General features: G+C 58.8%; 1 protein-coding gene across 1 annotated transcript; it reads right to left on the bottom strand.

Moving 5' to 3' along the window:
* Nucleotides 1–1,550: 1,550 nt before the first annotated feature.
* Nucleotides 1,551–12,518, bottom strand: EPS8L1 (EPS8 signaling adaptor L1). The gene is made up of 20 exons (XM_090260055.1): nucleotides 12,459–12,518; nucleotides 11,761–11,815; nucleotides 10,261–10,301; nucleotides 10,062–10,120; nucleotides 9,322–9,483; nucleotides 8,884–9,033; nucleotides 8,354–8,436; nucleotides 7,704–7,965; nucleotides 7,355–7,481; nucleotides 7,071–7,159; nucleotides 6,889–6,963; nucleotides 6,634–6,782; nucleotides 5,844–5,985; nucleotides 5,696–5,724; nucleotides 3,391–3,523; nucleotides 3,170–3,301; nucleotides 2,875–2,989; nucleotides 2,551–2,725; nucleotides 2,028–2,160; nucleotides 1,551–1,939 (listed from the first exon to the last, which is right to left on the bottom strand). The coding sequence occupies exons 2-20, from the start codon at nucleotides 11,775–11,777 to the stop codon at nucleotides 1,853–1,855; spliced, it is 2,160 nt and encodes a 719-aa protein (XP_090116181.1). The 5' UTR covers nucleotides 11,778–11,815; nucleotides 12,459–12,518; the 3' UTR covers nucleotides 1,551–1,852.
* Between the last annotated feature and the right edge of the window lie 449 nt (nucleotides 12,519–12,967).

Genomic DNA, 12,967 nt, shown 5'->3' with positions numbered 1-12,967 from the left:
TGCTGAAGTACATGCATGTGCGTATTTTGTTCAGGGTGGTCAGAGTAGGCCTCACTGAGAAAGTGGCACAGGCAGATACTTGAAGGCATCAGAGAGTGAGCTCTGTCGGTATTGAGGAGAGTCTTCCGGATGTTGAGAACAGTGTGTGCAAAGGTCCTGTGGTAGAAGTGTGCCTGACATGAAGCACGTAAAGCTGGTGTGGCTGGAGAGAAGAAGTAGGGGATGGAGCTGGAGAGTAATTAGGGGCTGGCCAGGTAGGGATGTGGCGGTGTTAGGGACGGGCTGTGAGGTGGGACCTGCATTTGAACAGGGCACTCTGGCTGCTGCCTTGAGAACCATCTGGGGGGATGGTTGCGAGGGACAGAAACGGGGAGACGGGCCCAGTTTGCTCATGTGTGTCAGGCTTTGCCCCCCCCCCGCCCCCTATTCCTGTCACAATCCAACCTGTCCAGACGTCCTGGAGGTAGTCCCCCCAGTATTCCCAGAATCATTTAGTCAGCAGCCCAGAGGATGGCCGTGTGGGGGTTTATCGCAGAAGGAAAAACTGGTTGGATCCGCGTATACCTCTGGTTTCTCTGTTAGATATGAGGGTTGGGGCACCAGACAAGAGCTTGAAGGGTTAACCTTCCTGAGGGCTGAGGGTGTTTCTAGGAGGAAGGAATGGCCTGAACTGGGCCCGGCAGCAGGAAGAGGGAAGCAGAGTGCTGGGCCCAAGAAGCTGCTGTGATTCTGGCCAGCCACAGGCCATCTGGTGGCTCAGGAAGAAGCTGATCTCCACAGGGAGCAGCCAGCAGGAATTCTCTCGGGAGCAGGAGGCGGCACTGGCCTTCTTCCCAAAGCTGGAGAAATGTCCCACCTGAACCTGGCTGGCCGAAGGGGAAGGAGCTGGTGGTACTCATGGAGGTAGGAAGCTTCCACAGGATGGAGAGTGGCCAGGAAGCCTGTGGCGCCTTCAGGAGGAGGCTGCCACTTCTCCTTGGCTGGACCCCTGGCAGGAGGTGGGGGACAGTAGAGAGGTGGGTGCTGGGAGACTAACGTGGGTGGTGAGGGCAGGCTTCCCCGAATTGGGTAATTGATCTGGCCCTGGAAGACCAGATCACCAGGCAGAGAGGATTGCTGTTCCAGCAGCAGAAACCAGCAAATGCAAAACCCCAGTGGTTGAAGAGGTTTGGGGAATGTTTGAAAAGGGCAGGACCAGAATGCATGTAAGAATGAGGAAGAGATGAGGTTGAAGAGGTGGGCAGGGACTAAACCACTTGGGGCCTCGAACACCAGGCTAAGAGGACAACAGGGAGCCAGAGAAGGATTTTAAACAAGGGGTGGGCTGGGATATCGAGTGGTCAGAAGATCCCTCTCGAGTGAACTGCAGGGCTGGACGTCAGGAAGAAGCCTGCGTTGGGGCTCCAGGTAAGGATTCAGAGAAGGAAACCAAAGAAAGTGGGGACGTCTCCTAGATTTACTTTTCTCCTATGGAGCTGTCGCTGAGGTGAGGGGCAGGTTCCTGAGCCCCCTGGTAGCCGGGTAGAGAAGGGACAGTAGTTGACACGGCCTGAAGAGGAGGCTGTTTATAGACTGGGCAGCACATCACAAGGCGCAGGGCTGCCGGGGTGCCCCGTGAGCGCGGTCCCTACACGGTCTCCGTCCTGCCCCCCTCCCGCTCCCGGTCTGTTGGCCAGCGCTCGCTCAGAGGCGCAGGCAAGAATGGTTCATTTCGTCCACCGGGACAGGGAAAGACAGCGTCGTGATCTTTCGAGGGTATCCATCTCCCTTGGTGGGAGGTCTGCAGAGTCCGTTCTCCCACGGGGCGCGGGGAAACCCGCTGCCTGGACACTTAGCGGAGGGCCGGGTAGGGTCAAATGACCTCTGTTTGTATCTCTCCTTCCACCTTCTTCTTTTGCTTCTCCATCACCGCCTCCAGCTCTGACACTTTCTCTTTGTCCTGGAGGGCAGGGTGGAAGTCAGGTCTCAGGTGTCCGAGCCCTGGGTGCCCTCCCCGTCTGGGCTTAGGGACAGGCAGCCCGGCTCACCTCCAGCAGCGCGCGCTGCACCGTGACCTGGCTGTACACGCGGGCACCCTCCTCGGGGCTCACCGCTCGGAACTCGTCCTTCTGTAGCGAGAAGATCTGCGCGCCTGTCAGCACTCCCAGCGCATCCACAGTCCTGAGCAAGGGCAGTGGGGGCGTGGTCAGGCCTGCTGGCCCTACCAATCGCTTTATGCCTGGCTAACCGTTTGTCCAATCAGCAGCATTCTAGCTAAGCGGGGGTGGGGCTCACTAAAAGCTCCTGAATCCCCACCCACCAATCACAGTGTGCCACGGATGGGCGGGGCAATCACGTTTGAAAAAGGCGGGACTTCCCTGGAGACTCCAATTGGAGCCTTGGAAAACATGCCAATCATAATCTGTCATTCATTGTTGCAACCCAACGATCCTGGCTTGGGGCTAATCCCAGTTCCCCACAGTCCACCCCCGCCCCCCAGGCCAATCAGAAACACTCCACCTTTAGTGCCCAACAGAGTCTCTGGCCTCCAGATCCGTACCCGCCGCTTACCCAGAGCTAAAGCCCTTGGCCTGCAGCCAGGCGCGGACCTCCGAGGCGTTCGAGCGTGTGCCGAGCTGCGGCTCCGGGGCGCGGGGCCCCGGGGCTGCGCGGCTGGGGCCTGAGCGGCCCTGGGCCAGGCGCGCCTGCAGCTCCTCGTTGACACTGAACATCTGGCAGAATTTCTCTGCAGGAGGAAAACCGGAGGGAGGGTAGACTCAGGGAGAACGGTTCTTGTGATGGGCCGGAACCCACCTACTCTTTCTGAGCCTCGGTTTGCCTGCCTGGGAGGCAGAACAGGGACCACTCTCCTGAGGGGGTGCCCCCACCACTCACCCTTCTCGCTGGGGTCCAAGTTGTTGAGGCTGTCGCAGCTGTCCCGGTGGGGCCGAGCAGGGGCAGGAGCCACAGCTGGGGCTGGGGCCGGTGGAGGAGGGGGAGTGCTTATCTCCTAGAGGACCGAGGGGAGATCACCTGGGTCAGAGAGAGGACTCCGAGTCCCAGCTCCTCCTATGAAGATACATTTCTGAACCCGCAAGCCCCTCCTCTGCCAGGACCCTTGTCTTGACACTCGCCTCGTTCCTAGGACCCAGGATCCTCCCTCAAGACCCAGGAGTCTGCCCTGGCTCACCAGAATTCGGGCAGGGCTCGGGCTGCGACTCCCCTGGGGCCCCGGGTGTGGTGTCAAGATATTATAAGGTACGTATCCTTCCTGCCCACGCGGGTCCCGAACCTTCCACCACTTGCGCTGGTCATCCAGGACCTGGGGGAGGTGAGAGAGGACTGTTCAGGGCCTGCGCCTGCAGTTTGGGTTGGGTCCACTCCAGCTCCTCAGCCCCGCATCCATCTAACCTCCAATATGTCCCGATGCTTGACCGATAGTTCGCTGCTGTTGCGGGCCTGGAAGTCATAGTTACACAGGACCCACTTCCCTGCTGCCTCCGGTTCCGGCTGGGGCTCAGCTTCTGGCTCCGCATCTTGGTGACTGAAGAGAAGGGGAAGAGTTGAGGATAGGAGGCAGCCAGTCCCACTGCTCTGGGCTGTAGGGTGTTGGTGTGAGCTGGGGTTAGAGCCAAGCAGGGGCCAAGGCAGGAGGCCAAGTTAGTATTGTTAATAGAGACTTAACATTGAAATAACACCTTAAGTATCTTTTACTTCTTATGTGCCTGGCAATGTGCTGGAAGCACATGATAGGGGTACTAGCATCACCTCCATTTTACAGATGAGAACATTCAGGCTAAGAAAGATAAAACGTCCCAGATCACACAACTGGGAACAGATGGTATTTATTGAGCATCTCCTATGTACTGGCTTCATGCATACCAATAAGGCAGAGTCATAATAAAAACAACAGTTAATACTTATATAACACTTACTACGTGCCAGGCACTGTTCAAAGTGTTCCACACAGTAGCGGATACAATTTTCGCGATAACCCCTGGCAGTATCATGAATTCGGATCCCTGTTTCTCTTCCTCCCAGAGACCCTATTACTATTTTCACTTAACAGGTGAGGTAGCAGAAGAGCAGTGATGTAAAGTGACCCACTGATAAAAAGGTCTCAGAACAAGAAGAGGCACAGCTGGCCTGGGACCTAGGCAAACTGTCCCTGAGTCCATGTCCTGAGCCATTCTGCTGTCCTATGCATGCAGCTGGACGTGAACCTGAGCTCTGCCATGGCCTTGAGCTCTTAACTGGAAGCCTGTATGACCTCATGGACTTCCCACTCTTCCAAGAAACTTGAGGCTCAGAGGTGAGTTAAAAGCTGGGAGTATCTGGCCCTGGCTGGTGTGGCTCAGTGGATTGAGCACTGACCTGTGAACCAAAGGGTCGCTGGTTCAATTCCCAGTCAGGACACATGCCTGGGTTGTGGGCCAGGTCCCCAGATGGGGGTGTGTGAGAGGTAACTACACATTGATGTTTCTCTCCCTCTCTTTCTCCCTCCCTTCCACTCTCTCTAAAAATAAATAAATAAAATCTTTTTTAAAAAAAGAAAAAAGCTGGGAGTATCTGAAGCACCGCAAGACCAGGCAGCTGGGGGAAGGGAAGTGGGATTTGGGCTCTGACCCCCTGTAAGGAGGGACCTCAGCCAGGATCAGGCCTACCTGTGCAAGGGAGAGGGGGGTCTTCAGGGCCGCAGCGCCCCCTGTGTGGGGCCGGCAGCTCCCAGCACGCTGTCCCTGCTGAGATCCTCTGCCCAGGCCCTCACCCAGACCCCCCTTGTGCTCTTCCAGCCTTGCTGCTTGGTTTCTTCTCATCCCACGTGGCTTCCCTCCCATCTGTCCCCAACTCGCCCAGAGGCCCTAGAGTCCTGGGCCCTCTATCCCCTCCTTCCCCCAGGACCCAAGAGTCTGCACCCACATCGCTATCTGGAATCATAACTTGGACCCCCAGTTCTTTCCTCCCCCAGAGATCCAGGAGTCCAGGTCTTAAGCTGTAATTTCTTTGCCCTTTTAACCCTTAAAGGTCTGTAGTCTGACACCCCACAGGGACAGAGGCATTTGCTATAAAGCCTTGGGAAAGAGAGGGTCCAACCTCCCGACCTTTATCTCTCCCAGGGGCCCAGAGATACTTCCACTTCCTAACTTTCCCAGAGACTTGTTCCTCAGCCCTCCAAGCACCAAGCCTGCTTCTCTGGGTCTCCAAGGTCCCATGCACCAGACTTGAGCTCCTCTTCAAAACCTAAATGTTTCATTTCCAGCCTCTTCCCTCCAACACCCCAGGGATCTGTCCTGCTAGGGACCTAGGCAAGGAGCTTCCCAGATCCTGGGAAACCGAAGTGCCTTTGGGGTCTCAAGAGTTTACCCACACCCAGCCCCCTCCTCCCTCAGAACCTGGAATCTAGGTCTCCAGCCCCCACCTCCCTCAGACCCTAGAATCTAGGTCTCTGGCTCCCTCCTCCCTCAGACCCTGGAATCTGGGCCTCCATCTCCCTCTTCCCTCAGACCCAGAAGTCTGGGCCCGCCCCATCCCTCCCTGCTCCGCCCCCCTCTCCCAGCCCCGCCCCGGGCCTGGTCACCACCTCACCCACCTGCGATGAGCCGGGAAGACAGAAGGAAAAGACAGAAAAAAAAAAATGGGAGCAGTGTCAGCACCAGGAGCCCCCACGACGCACCCATCCTGGACCCCATCTGCCCGCCCAGGGGCTGACACTCACCCATTGACAGCGATCTGGGGGGCGCTTTGCTGCAGGAGATAAGAAAGCAGCTGGTTAGGGAGCGTGCGGCTTCCTCCCAGACTTCCCAATCCTGGCCCTCCCGGGCCACCTACGGGAGCCCGCTGCCCGCTCCGGGCCTTAGCCTCACCTGCCTGCGCCGCCTCTCGTGCTGTAGCTGTTTCTCTACTGGGTCCTCCCAGGGGCGGCCCTGGGGGTCAGTGGACGGGGGCTCCCAGCCGCTGTAGAACTCGGGGATGTATGGGGGTCCCTCCTCCAGGGGCAACTCCAGCCTGCAGCCAAGGACAAACCGAGGGCTCAGGGACCCTGGTCGGCTCGACGTAGCCCTGTTACTAACCTCACTTTTTCTCTTTCCCTAAAGCTCACTCTAACCCAGCTATTCTATCCTCCCTTCTTTTTGCCAAGCCCTGCCCCTGCCTCTAAGCTCCCCTCATGACATCAATTATTTCTAAATACACTGATTTCCGCTAATGCTCCCCCCCCCCCCCCCCCAGCCTCTGAATCCAAGCCGGGTTTCTAGCTACACAGATCCCTCCCTGGCTCTGCCCCGACCCGCTGGAGGCTCTCTGCCTGCGAACACAGACACCGCCCCCTTCCCAACCCAGAGGCCACCACCTTTCCTAAAGCCCGCCCCTTTGATATAGCCCCGCCTTGTAGTCCCGCCTTTTGTTCCACCTTTGTTATCTGATGCAGTCCCCACCCTCTCTTTCCCACGAATTTCTGGCCTTCCCTCCAATCGGATGCTGGTATTTGCCCTTGGTTCCACCCTTTCTTCATTGGCCACACCCTCTTATCGAAGCCCGACTCTAACCCTTCCTTCCCAGTCTCAGCTTTCCAATCACTATCTCCCAGCCTCTTCTGTCCTCCAATCACCACGCCCCTACCGCCCCGCCCCGCCCCTCAGTAACCACGCCCCTCACCCCGGGCGGGTCCAGGAGTCCCCCAGCGAGGTCCAGAGCACATTTTCACTGGAGGTGACATTGTCCCGCAGCAGTGCCACGGCATCGGACGTCAGGTACGGCCGCCGCACGCCGCTCGCGAGCTGGGGGCCGCCCGACATCTCCACAATCTGCCGGGGCGGGGCAGGAATGGGCACACCATCACACCCTCTAGAAGTGGAACCCCGATTCCTCCTGCCGCAGGGGGGACCGGAGGGCCGAGGGGGATGGTCTTACCACGTGCAGAGGCCCGAACAGGAAATGCAGCAGCTCTGGGGAGGAGGGGTTGGCGATGTTGCCACGCAGCCGTGCCTGCGGAGTCGGGGAGGGGTTGGCATTAGTGCATGGACAGGTCAGATTTGTCACACTCCCCCCGCCCACTCCCCGCCCCTGATGCCCCGCGCTGGACCCGTGCTCACCAGCAGGCTGAAGGCGTACTTGATTTTCTGAAGCACGTCCGTGTACTCAGCCTCGCTGGGCGGCTTAGCCCGCAGTGCCAGGAGACCCTCTGTGTGTGGGTAGGGGGGTAGCAAGGTGACAGGGGACACAGAGACAGCGTCAGACAGAGGGAGAACCCCAGAGAGCTCGCGATGGGGGGTCAGATTGGCAGGGGATGCGAGGGCAGACCCTAGGGAGAGGGAGGCTATTGGGGAGTGACCAGGGGAAGGGGGTGTCCCAGATCCCACCCGCTGGCGCCCCTCACCCCCGGCCTCCCGGCGCCGGGTTCTGCGGCCGCGCTCCCGGTGCTCCAGCACTCGGGCCGCCTCCGCAGACTTCTGAAGCTTCGCTACGAAGCTCTCCACGTCGTCGAACAGGTGGTTCAGGATGTCCTGGGGGACAGAGCAGGGGAAGGCGAGAGACCCCCGAGTCCCGTCAAGAGGCTTAGATAACCCCCCGCCCAGGCCACACCTTCTGATGCCTGGCCCTGCCCGAGTCGGTCACGCCCCCAGGAGTCTGACCGCGCCCCCAGACCTGGCCCCGCCTCCAAGGACTCACACCCCGCAGCCGGCACCGCCCCCATCCTGGCCACGCCCCTGGCCCCACCCACTCACCACGTCGCGTTCCGCCTGCTGGGTGGCTAGGTCCGAGCCGCGAGGACCCAGGTCCGGGGAGGCTGGGTCAGCGCTCCTGGAGGTCTCCGCGCGGCCTGGCCTCGGCGCCGCTTCGTCCTCAGGGATGGGCTCCGTCTGAGGCCTCCCGCGGCCCGTGGCCGACTCCGCCAGGCTGATCGCTGCGCGGACCGACGGGCGGCGCTGCAGGGGCGGCGTCTCAGGGGTGGGCGAGGGGCGGCGCTGCAGCTCCTCCTGCGTGGCCCTGCGAGGAATCAGGGAGCCTGAGACTTGGGTGCCCCGAAAACTCCATGGAGGGGGACATTTTCTGGACTTAAAACAGACACAGTTGCCCAAAGGGGTCGCACCTAAGCTCAGAGTGGTCGGGAGAAATCCAAGATGCGGGGCGGGGCAGGGGTAGGAAGCACCTCTTTGGAGGAAAACAGCTCGAGGGAGGAGAAAACGAAGACCAGAATCAGAAAAAGGGGGTCCTGCAGAGGGGCACCCCTGTCTGGGAGGTGCACGCAAGACGTGAAGAGGTTTTGTTTGACTCCATTCAGAATTCGTTCTGCCCATTTCTCGGATGGGAAGACTGAGAAATGGAGACCCCACCCGTCCCCTCTTCTCCCCAATTTCCAGCCCAGCCCCCTTACCTGAGCGCCGCTGCCCTGCGATCCCCTCGGCCAAAGCGGTAGCTGTGCAGAGCCCCCTGGATGTCCTCGTGGATCAGCTCCGCCTGCCAATCACGCCGTCAGGCCACGCCCCCCCCCCATCCGCTGCCGGCCCCGGGCCGCGCGCAGGACGGATTCCTGGGTTCGGTCCCCGACCACGTCCAGTCATCTTTCACGCAGGTGGACCCACGCAGGTTCACGCCCTAGACTCACACCTTCGCCTTAAATCTGTCCCTGACCTAGGCCACGCCCCCACCCACGAGGCCCCGTTCCTGTGGCTCCCTACCCCTAGGCCACATGCATCCCCATCTCAGTTCTGGCTGTCTTCCAGGCCCTGTCTCCGCCCGAGCCCTTGACCCTGAGTCCAACCTGCCCTCGAAACCCCCTCCCTTCTAAAATGTCCTTCTAGGCCACGCCCCTCACCTGGCCACGCCCCTTTCCAGCTCCGCCCCGGCATGCGCGGGGTCCCAGCCCTTTCCTCCCGGGTGGCTCCCGCCCCTGCCCGCGCTCACCCCAAGACGGAGGCCCTGGAAGAAGTGTACGTCGGGCTGCAAGCGCTCAGGCTCCTGGCACACTAGCAGCATTAGCGAGCGGGTCCGGCCCGGTGGCATCACCACGTCGCAGCGCACGATGGCGTCCAGTGGGTACGACTCCAGCTCCTCCTGCGGGGCGGGACGGTGGGTAAACTGACGCTCAGAACAGATGACACTACTACAGGGGGACGGCAGTGCTACCAGGTGCAGGCACTGTTCAGGGCAACCCCACGATAACACCCGTTTCGTGGGGCTCAAAAAGAAGGAGGGGGTCGGTCCCTTGCCAAAGTTCCCAGAGGAAGGACGCACAGAAACCAAGATGCACACTAAGGTCCCTGATAGCCCTAGGGCTAACCAAGCTCTCCAGGCCTGGCTGCTCAGTGCAGCCTCGCTTTCCACCCACGTGCCCCCTGGCACCTTGGAGACGGGGTCGAGCAGCGTGACGTGGTCGGGAGACACGCGCAGCAGCATCTCCTGGGCCCAGACGCGGCCTTGGCTGTCCATGACGGCCAGCCTCCGAGAGGCGTCCTCCACGGTGTGCACGCCATCCTCCTCGCCCAGGCAGAACGTCACCAGGTGCTGGCAGGGACCACGGAGAAAACAGTGAGTCTCAGGACAATGCTGGGGGTGAGTCTCAGAATCCCCTGGAAACAGCATTCTGGCTCCTGACTAACCACGCCTCCTTCAGGAAGCCTTCCCTGATCACTTGCTCCACCTGTGGGCGCCTCCACTCAGTACCCTTTGTTTCCCTTTCATCAGAGTGACTAGCACCTGAGTCTGTCTTCCCATCGAGCTTGGAGGCTCCTTGAAGGCAAGGAACGGTCTGGATTATATATAGTCCCTTCAATGCACTTGGCATGCTTTGCAGTACCTCTGGACCTTGTCTGACCCCCACTCATCCAGGATTGCGTCTGATTTGTGCCTATGGCCACACTGTCCAGCTCAAGAGCTGGTCCAGAGGAAAAGTCGGCAGATTGGAGTAGAACTGAGTTCCTCCACCGATACCCGTGTCTGAGGCAAGGCAGAGGAAGTCCACTTTGTAGGTGAACAAACTGAGTTTCCCAAGTTCTTTCTGGGTGGAAGCCCAACTGCTTTCAACACCCCCCTCTCCTTTTGTTCCCGAAGACTCCATTTGGCAGTGCAGACCACAGACTCACATTGACCAGATACTGGGAAACGTCCGCCATTACCATGGTGGAGTAACGCTTCCTCTGCTCTGTGGGGGAAGGAGGAAGATGGGTCAGAGACCTGGGTCCTCATTTCCCTCCTCCCTCAGACCCAGGACTCCAGGTCCTCAATTCTCTCCTACTTCAGACCATTTTTCTTGGCCTGGGGGTTCTTTGCACGTAAACTCACCATAAATGGACTTGGCACTTGGTTTGGAGGCAGTTTCTGGGCTGGTAAAGGAAAATAGGGGTGAGAGGGACTGTGGGAATTGGGGGCAGATCATGAGGGTTTCAAAAGCCAAGAAGAGCAGTGACTTCATTTCGGGGCACTGGGGAGCCACGGAGGGTTCTGAGCAGAGGAGCTGAGGGCAGAGCTGGACTTTAGTAAGACGGGTGAGGTGACGGTACTGGGCAGTGGTGTGGAGTCTCTACAGTCACAGAGACCTGGGTTCAAATCCCCTGTTAGCTTCTGCCTTGCCATAAGCCCCAGGGTAGGAGACTTCATTTCTCCTGCCTCAGTGTCCCTCTCTGTAAGATAGGGGTTAATTACCCTATACTTCCATCTGGTGGCGCTCTTGGGTGAATTCAATGAGATGGTCCAGTTGCAGTGTTCTGCAGCCTCAGTAATTGTTATTATTATTCTTACAATGCTAAGGGCTTAGCCCATAGTAGTTGCTTAATAAATGGGAATTTTTACAATAGCATTAGGGGAGATTGAGAGTTATCATCTTCCCCTTCCATCCGCATGGGCCAGGCTCTATCCAGCCAAATCCTTCTCTCTCTCCTGCCTTTGACCTCTTCTTCAAGGTCACCTCCTCTAAGAAGAATTCTTTTTCTTTAAAAATTGACTTTAGCGAGGGGGTAGGTAGGAAGAGAGAGAGGGGGAGAAACGTCAGTGTGAGAAAGAAACATCGATTGGTTGCCTCTTGCACGCACTTTGACTGGGGACTGAATCGGCAACCCAGTCATGTGCCCTGACCAGGAATAAAACCCGTGACCTTTCTGTTTATGGGACAGTGCTCCCGCCAACTGAGCCACACCAGTCAGGGCTCCATGAAGAATTCTGGAGTCCCCATTTCTGTAGGAATAACTGAAGCTCAGAACCCAGGTGGGATCAGGAATGAGTAATGAGAAACCCTTCAGTCAAACCTGTATTCCTTATCTTGCTGCTGTCAGTCAGATCTCCCCACCATTTGATTACCCTCTGGGCTGGAGAACTCACTACCTCACATTTTCCATGCAGCTATTCCCTTTCCCTCTCCCTCCAGGAGACTTGAGCCTTCGTTACGAACAGCCCTGACTTCTTAGCAAAGGCTCAATATTTAATAATAAGATAACAGAAGCAATAGCAGCAGTTTCTGTGAGTTGAGCCCCAGCTGTTAGTCGGGTTCTCTGCCAGGTCTTGTGTGTGCGTTATGCCATCAAGCCCTTAAAATTGGAGGGACTGAGGCTCAGAGAGGTGACTTCCTTTGGCCGGGGTCACATCACTGCTGAGTGCTAGTGTTCGAATTTGAACCCAGGTCTGTCTGCTCTGGCGTGGAGCTCTAACTACAGGTCAGACTGGTAGGGAAGGGACCCAGGCTTCCTTCTGAGTGTTCAGACCTCAGCTGCTGCAGGGGCCCTGTGGGTGTGGCTGAGCGGTCTGGGCGATGTGCCGGGATTGGGGGTCTGGTGGGAAGGGGATACTCACCTGGTGGTGGTACTCATGGTGCCAGAGTGGGCAGCTCTTGCCACCGGGAGGTGCCCTGGGAGCCAGCAAAGAGATGAGGGACGCTCCTGCCCTGCGGGACCTATCATTCCCAGCCCAGCCCCTCCCCCCTCAGACCCAGGAGTCCAGGCCCCCAGCCCCTCCCCCCTCAGACCCAGGAGTACAGGCCCCCAGCCCCTCCTCCCTCGGACTCGGTTGTCTAGGTTCCCAGCCCCTCCCCCCTCAGACCCAGGGGTCCAGGCCCCCAGCTCCTCCTCCCTCAGACCCAGGGGTCCAGCCCCCAGCCCCTCCTCTTTCATACCTAGTACCATTTCCCAAATCCTTCAGAAATCCATGCATTCAACTCCCTAATCTATGTGTACGCCACTTTCCTCCTCTACCCAGAGTCCAGTCTCCCAGCCTCATCCCCTCAGGGGCCAAGTCCAGGCTCTGAGGTGCTCACCCCTAAACACCCGGGGTCCCTTTGACCCCAGGTCTCCTTGGAGACCCACTCATTCACTTCCTCAGTCCCTAGGATCCTATATTCTTCCTTTAGTTATGGGGGGGATCACTTTCCAGCCCTTACCTCTTCAAGACTCAAGAGTTTGGGTCCCCCAGGCTTTCCTCAGCCCAGGCCCCTGCCCCTCCTGCCCTAGACCCAGGTGTGCCCCCTCCCAGCCCGTCCTGCGCCCTCTCCTCACCTGCCCGCTCAGGCTCCGACAGAGGAGAGGCCCGCTCTGCTCTCCTTCCCGACGCAGGGCCCCTCCTTCCCGCTCCCTCCCCGGCCTGTCCCGCCTCCACATACCTGAGCACTCACCTGGCACTGCCTGGCTGGGAGGGCCCCTGGGCGGGGCTGGCAGGAAGACCCAGGGCGGCGGGGACTGGATCGCCTCGGGAACCTTCTAACAACAGACCGATCACAACAACAGTCCTCCCGAGTCACCACCCATCCGCATCTCCAACACCCCCTTCAATTCTCCTAATACCCGTGGGCACTCAGAGGTTTGATTTCCACTTGTTTATGGTGCCAGAGAGGGGCCGTCAGGTGGAAGGGCGGGCTTTGAAGGGGCTGTGTTTCTATCCCTGGGGTTCGTGTCCGCCTGGTCTGTGCACACCTGTCCACGGTTCCCGTCTCCCCGATTCCCTCTACCCCCGCCCCTCCCCTTCCCTCCCCTGTGGGAAATTTCCATCATCCCTGCTGCTGATGGCC

The sequence above is a fragment of the Furipterus horrens genome, unplaced genomic scaffold (assembly GCF_987537825.1).
Source record: "Furipterus horrens unplaced genomic scaffold, mFurHor1.1.pri manual_scaffold_13, whole genome shotgun sequence".
Taxonomy (NCBI): Eukaryota; Metazoa; Chordata; class Mammalia; order Chiroptera; family Furipteridae; genus Furipterus; species Furipterus horrens.
This window is presented reverse-complemented; position numbering and strand designations above follow the sequence as displayed.

Coding starts and splice junctions, on each gene's coding strand:
- EPS8L1 (XM_090260055.1), bottom strand. Junction 3,302..3,390: donor AGCATCGGGACATATTGGAG/GTTAGATGGATG, acceptor CACCTCCCCCAG/GTCCTGGATGACCAGCGCAA. Junction 2,161..2,550: donor GCCAAGGGCTTTAGCTCTGG/GTAAGCGGCGGG, acceptor GCCCTTGCTCAG/GACTGTGGATGCGCTGGGAG.